Source organism: Benincasa hispida, chromosome 6 (assembly GCF_027475165.1).
Source record: "Benincasa hispida cultivar pf3 chromosome 6, pf3_genome.v1.1, whole genome shotgun sequence".
In the NCBI taxonomy this organism is placed as follows: domain Eukaryota; kingdom Viridiplantae; phylum Streptophyta; class Magnoliopsida; order Cucurbitales; family Cucurbitaceae; genus Benincasa; species Benincasa hispida.
Genome location: NC_143483.1, coordinates 29,538,379 through 29,552,850, shown reverse-complemented (window position 1 = coordinate 29,552,850; position 14,472 = coordinate 29,538,379). Strand labels below are relative to the sequence as shown.

General features: G+C 26.0%; 1 protein-coding gene across 1 annotated transcript; it reads right to left on the bottom strand.

Moving 5' to 3' along the window:
• Positions 1–2,470: 2,470 nt before the first annotated feature.
• LOC120080254 (GDSL esterase/lipase At1g29670-like) lies at positions 2,471–14,091 on the bottom strand. Its single transcript, XM_039034870.2, has 5 exons — positions 13,832–14,091; positions 8,647–8,771; positions 5,289–5,537; positions 3,824–4,070; positions 2,471–2,880 (listed from the first exon to the last, which is right to left on the bottom strand). The coding sequence occupies exons 1-5, from the start codon at positions 14,076–14,078 to the stop codon at positions 2,654–2,656; spliced, it is 1,095 nt and encodes a 364-aa protein (XP_038890798.1). The 5' UTR covers positions 14,079–14,091; the 3' UTR covers positions 2,471–2,653.
• Positions 14,092–14,472: the final 381 nt, after the last annotated feature.

Below are 14,472 nucleotides of genomic sequence, written 5' to 3'. Positions count from 1 at the left end.
TTCAAACTCAAATGTAAACTATAGGATGTAACAAGGATTAGATATGGAGATAACCAAAGAATTGAAAGAACCTCAAAACCTTTGGAGATTCAAATCAAAGTCGAGGCATGCTTTTGATAAGCACTGTCCTAAAGACAATTATTCATTCTTCAAGGATTGCAAGCAGATTACAAAAATCGTATCAATAGGATTCAACGATTAGTTCCTGTAGAATTGTAACCTCGAACTCCTCAAATCTGGCAGAACTCTTTGGTGCTTGCTCTCAACTCAAGACAAGATCAAAAGAAAGAAATAAAGAAATGAGAGAACATTTCATTTTTTAAGGGAGATACAACAAATGAAGAACTAAGTTGTTATTTATAAGCTAGCAACTTTTAGTAACTCTTCAAAATACAAAATAAAATCAAACAAATACAAGAATTGAAACATTTGTTAAATTTAACTCAATTGAGTTGTTATTTGACCAAAAAAAACTCATTCAAATTGAAGAAACTACACATTTAATTTTCATACATACAATTTGTACATGAAACATCATCTTAATATTTGATGTTTCAATCCAATTTGAAAGTCTCTAACTTTAAACTTAATCTACATGATTAAACTCATTTGTTTAAGTTTCAATATTCACAAAAGTTTCACTTTCTTAGGTCCTAGTGCAAACAATAAGTCAGAGTCTCTTAAAAAGCCACTATAAATATCCAACATCAATGAGATATATGTTTTGAATTTTGTTTCGATATTTATTATTCACATTTTTCTTATTCAACATATCAATCATGCATATAAAAATTTAACAAAAATTAATACAAGTAGATATTTATCATAATTATTTGTGTTATATAATATCTCAAATAGAAATACCCTATTTATGAATTTGTTAACTCTAAAATCATTTTTACAACTAAACATAATAATTTAAATCACTTTTAAGTATGAAAATCAATTTAGTGTTTGAAACCAAATATAAATATTATTGGATAAAAATCAATTATATAAAATCAATTGCAACTAAATCTCTTTTTCCGAAATCACTATTTCAATCATTCTTCATTCTTCACGAACATGCACTTAATAAACTTGGACATGCAATAGATTTAGTATAGATTCACTAAATTACAATTAAATATCGTACAAATTTAGAGGGTCTAGAATACCATTTTTTGTATTATTAATTTTTTATATGTTATCTTCCCTCATCCAAAATAATAACCAACAATAATGGGTTTTAACACTTGCAAGGGGAGTTGGGTCTTCATAAGACTAAAGTTAAACCATTATTATGAAAATACTCTATGTTGATTTTTTATGAACTCTTTACATGTGAACATTGTTGTATAGTATTGAACTTTCGATAACTTTCTACTTAATCGTCTAATCTTGTTGAATAATTTAAACTATTTAAAAAAATCAATCGTCTTATTTTTTTTTATTTTTTATTTTTTTGTTATTCAGAGTGTTCAGGTCCGTTTGCATATCGGATTTCAAGATAGGTGACCACTATAAACTGAACTCATGACCTTTTAGTCCTTTAAACCATGTCTTCTATTTACCACTGAATCAATCCATAATAATAAATAGCCTTGCTTAAAATCCAAAAATAGTAAAAGGAGATCCATCAATAAAAAATATATCATTTTAAAAATAATGGTTGACCCTAAATGGAAAGTAGAATCCATAGTGTAGTATTGAAAAAAAATTCTTGAAAAACCATGATATCATGATAGTAGAGGTGAGATTGATGTATGATTTAACTATAATCATGAATCAGCTGTGAAAAGTTAAACTTATAATAATAAGTTTAAATTATATTAGAGATTGAGTACAATATATTGTATATCCATACTCTATGAACTTTTTTTTTTCTTTCTTTGTACATGGTTATTGAGAATATATTTTCATATTTGTAGCAAAGTAACTTTAATTTAAAATGAAGGGCTTATTGAACCCTTCTCTCTACCATAGTAACAAGTCAAGACTAAAATATTCTCTCCCACTAGTCATTTTAAAAATAGTAATTAATCATTCTCTCACAATCCATCTTTGTAGAGGAACAAATTTAAAGATGACATTTACAAACTTGAGCATAACTCAACGATGATAATTGACATGTATTCAATCCCTTAAGATTCAGATTCAAATTCTCTATACCTTTATTTGTACCAAAAAATAATGATAATAACAACAACAAGAATCTAGAGACGACATTCGGTCTAAACAACCATCCCATAAATGGTCTTTTCTTATCTTTGCAAGACTCATACGTAGATATAAAATTCTAATAAAAATATAAGAGAAATTATTTCAAATGATAAAACTGTTGAAAATATTTACAAGATATAACAAAATTTTCAAATTATCAATGATAGATGCTTCTATCAGTGTCTATCAGTGTCTATCATTGATAGTTCTAAAATTTTGCCATATTTTGATTTATTTTTCTATATTTAAAAACAACCCAAAATATTATATATATTAATCCCATCTTTTATTAGGCACCAACCATATAATCTATAATAACCATAAAGATCCATATTAGATGTTTGACTTAATATCACACCATAATTGATATTAAGAGACATAAAATGATTGTAGATATGAAATTACTCTAAACACCTTGTGAGTTCCCACTGAAAAAGAGCAAAATAAAGAGTTATTGAAGATTGAGGTGAACAAGTTGGTTAATATCATAAGGGTAAGTGTCATTGGGAAATTGGGCATTAAAGGATCTATTTGCCAATGCCTCAAATGCAACTTCAGTTGGATGAACTCCATCCCAAAATGTGTACCCATTCCTATTGCCACATACTCTTCCAAAAGGAACACATTGCAACTTATCAGGTTGAACTTCACAACAAGGACCATCTGAAACTAATTGAACTGTAATGGAAGGTTTATTTGTATTGTTAGTATAAGTAAAAATTTTATTTATCACTAAGTTAAAGAAATGTTGTTGTGCATACAATACTAGTAACTTAACTTAAGGCTCGTTTGATAACTATTTTTCGTTGTTTGAAAAATAGAAAGCTTTTTTTTGCCACGGTTTCTCGTTCGGATTTCTATCACTTTTTAAGAAATTAAAGTGTGTTTCCAAAATTGTGTAGAAATTTAAAAACAACAATATCAAGTTTCTTGTTTCTTTTTCCATTTTTTTGACTTATGAAATATATAATAAGTATCAACAATTAAATTATAGAGAACGATCAACAAGAAATGGAAAAAGTCAAAGACGTGAGAAATGAGAAATAATTAAAGAGTCCTTTGATAACGTTACTTCTTTTCTATTCCTTATTTTCACTTCTCATTTTTTAAGAAGGTGATATATTTGATAATCATTTCTAAAAGAATGATCAAATTTGAAATTTTTGAGAAATTATCAAAAAAAAAAAAAAATTTATTTTCTCATGTTTTGTTCCTAGTTTTGGTTAATATGTATTATCTTAATTTTCAATTTTGGTTGGGTAGATACATGTATTATTTTAATTTGTAATATTTATATTTATATATTATTTGAATTATCAAGTATATTATTATTTCTAGCTCTTAAAAACAAAAAACGAGAATTAAGAAACAAAAACATTATCGAACGAGAATCAAAGTGAATGAAATATTATTACCAATGCATGTTTGAATGGAAAAGTTTAAGGGAAATTATTTCAAATGGTAAGATTGTTGAAAATATTTACAAAATAGAGTAACATTTTAGAACTATCAATGATAGACGTTGATAATCAGTTGATAGTTTTAAAATTTTGCTATTTTTGTAAATATTTTGATTTATTTTTTATATTTGAAAACAAACAAAATTTAAGATATTTATTACCTTGATTTGGAGGTTGAATAGTGGAAATTTGCGAAACGTCGATGAAGGTAAACTTGGCATCAATGTATTTAGCATTGAGGTCTTGAATAAGGGGCTTAAGTGCAATATTGAAAAGTTGAGTGGCATTATTGATATTTTCCACACATGGAGATCCTTGGGTGTCAAAGGTGGCCCTTGCATATGGAGTACACCCTATTATCCCCAGTCCAAAAACAGCAATCTTTCTACCTCCCTCACCATACAAAGTCTACAATATATATATATTCTCAAACAATAATATCAATTGAACTTCCATAACTTTTAAATATATGAGAAAAAAATAATTTTTAAATATAGAAAAATAAATCAATTTATTTATAAATATAACAAAAGGTCACTATCTATTAATGATAAACAGTAATAGATAGTGATAGATGATAGTAATCTATCAGAGTCTATCAATGCCTATTATAGACCGACAATGACATTTTACTGTATTTTAAATTTTTTTTAAGAATTTACCATTTAAAATAATTACCCTTAAAAAAATATAGCAATAATATGATATTGTACTTTGTAACATTAAAAAAATAACTTGTATGCTAAAAATTTCGTTATTTTTTCCTTTTACTTTTTTTTTCTAAGAAGATTATAGTGAAACTTTTAAAATTTAGAAAATGTTGTTAAGAATATAGATATTTCATTTCTCAGATTTTGGTTAATTAGGAGTGCTAAACGTTCATAGAGAGTTTAATTTATAAAAAGGAAAATTACTTCTATAAAGTAAGTAATAAGACTCTATTTGATAACTATTTATTTTTTGTATTTTTTGTTTTTAAAATTTATGCTTACATTTGCAACAAATCTAAAATTGTTTTCATTCTTTTTAAATAAACATGCGAAACTTTTAGTCAAGATTCCAAAAACAAAACACAAGTATTTGAAAACTTTTTTCTCTACTTTTTAAAACTTTGTTAGTTTCTTAAAGCACTTACAAAATGTTGATTGCTAAAAAATTTTAGGGAGTCTTTTTAAATATAAAAAATATTTAAAAATATTTAAATTTTATAGTAAAAAGTTCTAAAAGTACAAAGTACACTATTTTCTCTATTTATAAGAATTTCCTAAATTTTAATATGAATAGTGTTTATTTGCTTATTTTCAAAACCAAATGATTATTAAACAAGTTCTAAAGAAATGGTTAACCTGGAATGAGTTAACAATCACTTTAGGGCAATTTGTTATTTCTTGAGAACTTTTAGATGTAATGCATCCAAACAAACTTATGCTTAAAATCACTTTGAAGAAGTTGTAAACTTCTCGCGAGCGTTTTAACTAAAATCATTTTATCAAAAGTGGTTAAATAATATTTTAAAAAATATTTAAACGTAATAAATTATAAATTGATCAAAAAACTTAAGTAGATAGATTGTGAAAATTATCAATTGGTCTAAAATTTAAAGCTGATAGATTATGATAAATTTACCTTCAATTGTGAAGAAAGTTGTTGGGTCAAGACAATGGCGTAGTCTTGTGGGGTAAATAGGCGACTAGTTGGATAAGAAAATGGCATATAATAGTTATTAAGGTAATCGTTGCTACCTATTCCAACTAGGTATAAACAACGTTTAAGATAAGTTGTTGTTGCACTGTCATTGTTTCCCATTGAGCGACGAATTCGTGAAATTATAAGATTGTGGTTCCTCAATTGTTGGTCAAAGCTTATTACTTGCCCCTGCCAACAAGAAAGAAGATAAAGATAAGTGATTCGACATATTTAGGTATGATTCTAAAATGGTTAAAATTACTTTTTTTAAAAAAAAAATTTAGATTACTTTGAAAATACTTTTAATCAATCAAAATTTATTTTAAAGAGGATTAATAATTAAGTGTAGTACAACATTTTTATTGCAAATATAGCAAAATATACTCAATGAAACTCTTATTATCGATGTGGTCTATTAGTGATAGACTTGGAGAGTGTGGATCTAATTTTACAATATTTATAAATAATCTTGTATTATGTTATGTTTGCAAATAATTTGGTCTTGATTGTTATATTTGTAACTATCCTATAAAATTATAATGAGTGGCAATTTGAATATGCTATTTTGTAGGTGTGTCACCCATATTTGATATTTTGTAAATAAGACAAAAACTTCAAATATGGATTATTGTTATTTTTTATTCCATATTTTCCCTCAAGAAACAACTGATAGAGAGAAAGGGAAAGAAGGAAAGAGAAATGGAAAGAGAAACAAATAGAGAAAATGAAAAACAGATAGAGAAGTGACGGAGGATCGGTGACAGTTGACGGAAGTGAGCGGCTAAGGAGTGGTTGGCGGCAAATGGCTTGTATGGCAAAGAGAGACAAGAAAGATGGAGAGAGAGAGAAACAAATAGAGGGGAAACAAAAAAGCAGAGAGTAGTGGCGGAATATGTTTTGAATATATATAGTGAAAAAAAGTGAAAGTTTGATGAATCTTTGAAATATAAAAAATGGTTTTAATCGTGTAGATTAAATTCATTATTTACAAACTTTCAAATTGGATTGAAACTTCAAATTAAAATGATGTTTTATGTACAAATTTAACATGTATGAAAGTTAAATTTGTAGTGTTTTCAATTTAAAGGAGTTGCTTTTTATTTTTGTCAAAAAAAAAAAAATCAATTGAGTTGAATTTGACAAATGTTTCAAATTTTATATTAATTTGATTTGATTTTGTATTTTGGAGAGTTACTCAGTTTCTAGCCTACAAAAAGCAACCTGATTCTTCATTTGTAGCATCTCATTCCAAGTTGAAGAGTTATATCCTTTCTTTCCTTCTTTCTTTCTTTCGTTCTTGAGTTGAGTTGAGAACAAATATCTAAGAATTGTGCTAGATTCGAGTAGTTCGAGATTGCAGTTCTATCGGAGTTAGACATTATATCCTATTGACATGATTATTGTAGTCTATTTGTAGCTCGTGTAAAACGAATAATTGTCTTTAGGACAACGCTCATCAGAAGCGTGTCTCGACTATATTTTGAGTCCCAAAGATTTTGAGGTTCTTTCAAGTTTTTGATTATTTCCATATCTAAGCATTGTTACATCATTTGGCTTGAGTTTGAGTTTGAATATCATACATTGAGTGTACTATATCTAGTTGAGTTGTAATCAATTTTTTAGTGTTTTTAGTTCATATATACTATTCCCCAACAAAAGACTGGCGACCGGATGTGTGGTGAGGCTAGACAATCGATGAACGAGTGATAGATGGAAAATGGTGTGGATGATAAAGAAAGATGTTGGAAGGCTATTGTGTGCAAAGAAGAAGAAGTTCTGGATTTTTTTAAAACTTAATTAAGTGTATCATTATCAAATATATTAACAGTATATTAGTCAAGCGTTTCATCAATATAAACAAGTGCATCACTATCAAGTATATTAGCAGTATAAACAAGTGCATCAATATCAAGTTTTATCAAGAATATATTAATCAAATATATCAACAATATAAAGAGTGCATCATTATCAAATTTATCAGTAGTATATTAGTCAAATGTATTATTATCGAATATTTTAATCAAGTGTATCAAGTTTATCAACAATATAAACAAGTGCATGATTGGCAAATTTATTAGCAGTATATTAGTCAAGTGCATCATTATCAAGTACATTAAATATATCAGGAAAGTATACCAAGTATATCAAATATATCAATCAAGTGCATCAAGTATATTATGCGTATATTAGTAGTGAGAGCATTTGCGACATTTTACATCTTTTATATGTGGGTTAGGTTTCTTTTTTGCTAGTTTCGCAAATAATAAATATGTGAGCTATGGGCCTAATTGGTGACATTTGTTTTACCATTTTTGCAAGTGCCTCTAAATTAATTAGGATCAAATTTATTAATAAATTTTAACTACTATGTTTTACACGTAATAAAAATTGATAATTAATTTTGATGAGATTTTTTTACTATAAAAACTAACTTGTAATAGATTTTGAAGTATAGAAATTGTTTACTGTGATTGTGACTAGGGGTGGATCGACTAAGGGCCTGAGGGCGCGTGCCCTTCAAACAGACGCTTTACATATATGTATATTATTTTTCATTAAATATAAATCGTCTGTAGAAGTCTATCAGCGATAGACTGATAGACTTGGTTATATTTGCCATTTTTTTGTCACTAAAATTGATATACATTGAAATTATCCTTTTCAAAATTAAATATTTGAAAAGTTAAACCAAACACACCCTTAATTAGGAATTTCTTTGTAAATTCATTTCATCTATGTATCAATTTTAAACGTTTATTTTTTCTTCATTGGATATAATTTGAAGAGGTCCACTCACGTGTATGAATTGATGCATAGATAATTTTCAAAGTTAATATTACAAAACGTTTGTGAGTGATTTTGAAATTATTAAAATTGTTCTTGTCATTTTCAAAACTACTCTGAGATATGTTATTTATTATTCAAAATCAAATTTGATGATGTAAAAATTGCATTTAAAAGAATAAAATTAAATACGTAATTAATTTTGAGTGGTTAAATATGTGTTCTAAGTAATTTTGAACATGATAAAAATGATTTTAACAATTTAAAAATTACTCCGAAATATGCACTTCCAAAAGTTAATATAATTAACCATTCAAAATTTTATTAATTTGATACCCGACTCCAAAATTTAGAGAATTCAAAATAAACTTCTTCAAAGTCGAAGGACCAAAATCAACGAAAGTTGAGAGTAGATTATCAAAACTAACGCTTTAAAAGTATAATAGAGACCAAAATAAATAAAATTCAAACTTGAAAGATGAAAATTAATTAAACATATTGGTAAGTCAAGTACCTGTGATTGTCCAGTTTCTTGGCGAATTCCTGCTGCTCCTGATGCATAATTTACTCCTTGGAGTATATTGAAACCTCTTGTATTCTTAAATGGTGGGATATAATTCGGAAACTTCAAATATTCAGCTGCAAAATCAAATAAATTATTTTACCTATCTTATGTGTATTTTAACATAAACCACTCATTATTTTCAATACAAATGTGCATGTGCCTACACTAAAAAAATAAAATAAAATAACTTCTAAATTAAATTAAATTGAAATAAAATAAATTTGACACAAGTTTAATTGAAAAAAAATTAAAAAGGCGAGAATGAATGATATGAAACCATCAACCTATAAAATGGTGATCGATGCTTTTTCACACTTCTACTTGTGTATAATCATATAAAATATAAAGGAGTTGAATATGGCAATATATCGATATATACATGGTTGAGTTGGTTTACATTAGGAGGCTATTTGATCCAACCTGAAAAACTTGAGTTGAAGATCTAATCTAACCTAATTTAACTTTTATATTTACGGATCAAGTTCATTGCATCCTCTTTTTTTTTTTTTAATTCTAAATTTTTTTTTGTTTGATAGACATGGAGACGTGATGTCTTCGGGTACTACAATCACAATAATTGGAAAAAAAAAAAAAAAGAAGCAAAAGAACCGTAGAAGGAGAAATAACGAAAGAAGTAGAAGGTGAAAGAGACAATGCTAAGGAAAGTTAATTTAATCTAACCCAACTTAATCCTTACTGGTTGGGATTTTCAACGTTTTGTATTTAATAAACGTAGAAAAAGAAATTTTAATATGATTAAGGATAAATAGGCATGTAGAAAGTTAGTGGATAAATCACTAATTACCACCGTGTAAATCTATGATTTGACAATGCCCACTCCTACATATGGACATTAAGAGGGAAAAATGTGGCTATTAGGCATAGTTAGGTTTAGCATAATTAACTTAGCTTAGTTATTAAAGTAATTTTTGCCAACTTTGATTTTAGGGAAAAGTTAGGTGTAACATAAGTAAACCAAATTAAGCTGATTTTAGTATTTGGTAAAATAATATTGGATTCTTGAGATTTTACTATAGTAAAAAAATATATTGGGAAAAGTGGTAAATGAATGTAAGACTTTCATTTTACCTTTATATTGTTGTACATGTTTCAAACAAATCTTTGATTCCAAATTTTCAATATATTCTTTCATTTTCTATCTTATTCATTTCAATAATACTTTCAACTTTTATATATTACATTGCTATCCTTACCTTTTTAAAAAGAGTTCAACACTGTTCTTATGGTTAGTATATGAATAGAAACAATTTATTTACATCCATAATGAGTCCCGTCTTCTATTTTCCCTCTCTTCTCAACTTCAATCTATAGTCTAATACTTTCCTATTGTTTCTCTCTTTTTTTCAATCATAACAAGAAGAAAGAAGAATAATAAAACAACTTTCAATCAAGGTATGACATATACTTCTACTATAGAAGGAGAAAAAGAGAGAGAGAAAAAAAAAGAAGAGATAGTTTAAGAGGTTGAGAAATAGAAGACGATAATTAAGAATGTATTGAAAAAGAGATGACAAAAGAAATGAGAAATGAGAAAGCCTTACAAGATAATTAATGTCCATGTTTGGATATACAAGATAATTAATGTCTGAAAATTAAATGAATACGTTTGATTTACTAATTTTGTATATAAAAATAAAAATTAAATAACTATTTAATCAAATGTAAGAGCTAGAACAAGTAATGTAAGCAATTAAAATATCTTTAAATGAATATTTTTAAATTAAAAATCATTTAAACTATTTTATTTAATGAAATATATATAAAGTAATTAGAATATTAATAATTAATAATAAAGTTTTATATTAAATATTTAAGATAACATGAAATATCAATAGTAAATATATTAGTTGAAATTTATTAACTCTAAATAATATATTTATATTTAATAATTAATTAAAATTAATAGTAATAATTAGTTGATATTAATTTATTAATTAATCAGACTCTATCCATCTCCTAGTTATAAAAATGAAAAACTCATGTCAGATGGGTTTTTAAGTTTCTTGGATAATATTATCCCGTATTTTAAAAATGACATCTCGTGAAATAAATACAGATATTAAATGCCTATTTGAAATCCTATGTCAATATCAGTGAAACAAACACTCTTAATATTTTTTTGGTGGTTTAAATAAAAAGTTTTTTAGACAGGCTAACCAAACCTAACCTAATTCAACCGTGCACTCTAAACATTGACATTAAAAATCCAACCAACCTAACTCTGCAATTCGAACAAAGGTTTCGACATTTTCAAGATCCCGATTGCAGATAACAAATCTCATGAAAATTTGATTCCTAGAGTTTCTGATTCGAACCAGCTCTCGAACAATCGTTTTTATAGTTGGATTTAATTTTAAGGATGTTTGAATCTTACACAACATTTTATTCGATTACAAAGACAACACATTTTCCATCTTAACGGCAACACTATACCCGAAACTTGTATGGCATTTAGGACAAAATTGAAAGCAAATAGCAAATATAAGCGAAACACTTTATTATGTATTAAAAATTATGTTAAATTACTTAGTCCTAAAATTTTAAGTTATTTAATCTATAAACATTTAAATAATATTATTAGACCATTAGTCTATTTCTTAAAAAAATGAGAAACAAAGATAGAAAACGTGAACGTTATCAAATGGGTCATAAACTTTCAATTTTATGTCTAACAGATCTATAAATTTTCAAAAGTATCTAATACGTCAGGTCATGAAACTTTTAGTTTTGTTTTTAATAGGTTTTTTAACTTAAAAAATGTCTAATATATTTTTAAACTTTCAATCTTCACTATGTCATTAAATTTTAAATAGTGTCTAATAGATACTTAAACTTTCAATTTTGAGTCTAAACAATATTTTTAAAATTTCAATTTAACATGTATAAAAGGTTTCAAATTTACTTTTAATTTTAGGCTTAGTTTGATAACTTTTCACTTTTTTTTAATTTTTTTTTCTATTTTTAGCCTTTTTATTCTTTAAAAACAAAAACAATATATGTTTCTTTTTTTATCATATGTAGGGTGATAGGTCGAATCTCTAACCTTGATGTTATTTTACATATTTGATGTCAGTTGAACTATACTATTTTGATGCAAAAAACAATATACGTTAACCGTTTGATATGATATGTTTCCAAAGAAAACCATGCTTTTTTATAACATGTTTTATTTCAATTTAAAACATTAGAGAGACAAAGAAATAATTTAAGGAGAGAAAATGTGTGGAGAAATAGAGAAGTAAAGATTAAAAAAAAAATAGGGAGAAAATTTTCATATAGAGTAATTTTAGAGATAAGAAAGATATGCTATGGTGAAAATATTTGTTTAAATTAGTAGTTTTTACTTTGCAGTTTGTGAAGGGGGAGAATCGAACCTCTAGTCTCAAGTCCATAATAGAAATTTTATATTAGTTGAGCTAGACATATTTGACCATAAAAATTAGTAGTCGGAGAAAAAAGGTAACGAAACCTAACAATGAAAGAGAGTCTAGAGAGATTTTTGGTAAGATATGAATTTAAGAGTAAGAGATAAGTTGAAGTAGTAAAGATAAGTGAAAGATAGAGAAAACTTGTAGTGAGAGATAAAACCTAGAGAGATTTAAAAAAAAAAAAGAAAAAAGAAAAACAAAATAGAGATACATTTATTATTGGAAAAAAAGAAGAAAAAAAGGTAGGAAGAAATTTTGGGAATAAATAAGTTAGAGGGAGAATATGGAGATTTTCTTAAAGGAAAAAAAGGAATATTTTGGAGAGATTTTTTTTTGGAAAAATATTTAATTTTTTAGAGAGGAAAATGAAATATTAAATATGAATTATGTTTACAGAGTATATGTCATATACGTGATAAATTCGGAGAACAATATATTTTAAAAATTAAAAAGGTTAAAAATACTTTTCCCACCATTTTAGTTCCGAAATTTTCAATTTTTAATTTTAGTTCTTCTATTTTCAATAAATCTTAGTTTTACACAATTTTCATGTAAAAAAATATAATATGTAAATATGATGTGTTATATATAACCATTTTTAGTCCTTATATTTTGAGTCTAATTTTTATTTGGTCTCTAAATTTCAAAATGTTACACTTGTAGTCCTTAAATTTTGATTTTGATTTCAATTTAATTAGCGCCTAGGTTTCAAATGTTACAATTTTAACATTGAGATTTGAGTTTTATTTCTGTTCAGTCCTAAGTTTCAAGATTTACTCAATTAATGTTCATTTGTTGCTAAGTATTCACTTTCAATCTTTGGCGTTAATGTCTTTTAATTAATTTAAAGTAAAATTTTAATATATAGATTTTAATTCTTTTAAATTATTTAATAGACATTAATATTAAAGATGAAAAGTGAGTTTTTAATGAAAAATCGATGTTAGAAATATAAATCTTAAAATTAAGACCAAATTGAAACAAAACTCAAATTTGGAGAATAAAGTTAGATCATTTTGAAATTGGTGAACTAAATTGAAACCAAACTCAAAACTAATGATGAAAATATTCGTCTACATGTCGATATATCCGTAAATTAAGGGGTTTAATATCGATTGGTATATGCGGTATTTTTTTTTATAAATATTCGTGAGACATAAAAGATGGTATCTATTTAGTTTAATATAAATAGAAAGACAAATAACAATAAACAAAACTTAACTATTAATCGAAATAAATTTAATAAATTTTTTTACTTTTATAGAACTGAAATCTCAATATCAGTACTGATATCGCTATTTTAATCCCTCCTCAATTTTTAAAGACTAACCGTGTGACATTTTGAAACGTATACACCAAATCGAAATTAGACTCAGAAATGAACCAACAATGTATATATATATAAATTTCTTTTTTTAAAGAATAGATATATATTTAAAAAATCAAATTTATACACAATATAAGGGAATGTGCATATATCATTAGTTTTAAGATAGAAAACTAAAAGTCAACATGAGTATAGCTCAACTAACATATCGATAAAAAAAAAAATAGAAACTAAAAGTTAAAATCATTAATCTAAAGTCATTATTATTTTTTTAAAAAAAATCACATGCATATTAAAATTAGAGGAAAAAAATGATATAAAATGATAGAATAAAATAGAATAGGGAAGAAGAAGAAACCAATGAAATCAGCTAGGTTTCGACCATTAGAAAATCTTCCGGTGGCACCTTTTGGAAAGTCGATACCATAAGGTTTATAATTTGCTTTTGCTGTAGTTATAAGAAGATTGTTGTTCCCATTATCTACCAAAGAGTCACCAAAAATAAAGTAACAAGGTATTTTTGGTTCTCCCAAAACCCATTTTTTACTTTCTAAACTTAATAATATAACATAAACCACAAACAAATACTTCCAATCTGACTTCATGTTTAACTCAAAATTATGTGTATATCAACCTCTATAGTTATACTATATATATAGGAGAGACTGAAGAAACTTTCGCTTTCTATTTTGTTCTTTTTTTCATTTATTTCTAAAATTTTTATTTAGAAAAATTGCATTGTATGATAAATACATTTTAAGAAACCAAAATAATGACTTCAACTTTTTTTAATTGCAGGTGTGGCAATCACATGACAATTACATAAAAATTAGATAACAATCAAATTTTCAATTTTTATTTTTTTAATTAAAACCAGTGATGTAATATGAATGTACTCCGCTGACTTCCAGAGGTCCATATATCCCTATATCCCTAACTTCTATACAAAAGTTGGAACTCGCTTCCCATTTCGTCCTCCCATTTTTTTTTTTACTATTT

Excerpts from the sequence above, each read along its gene's own strand:
- LOC120080254 (XM_039034870.2), bottom strand. The coding sequence starts at position 14,078 with ATGAAGTCAGATTGGAAGTATTTGTTTGTGGTTTATGTTATATTATTA. Across the intron at positions 4,071-5,288 it reads AACTTTCTTCACAATTGAAG|ACTTTGTATGGTGAGGGAGG; the intron begins GTAAATTTATCA and ends TATATATTGTAG. Across the intron at positions 2,881-3,823 it reads TATTCAACCTCCAAATCAAG|TTCAATTAGTTTCAGATGGT; the intron begins GTAATAAATATC and ends CTTCCATTACAG.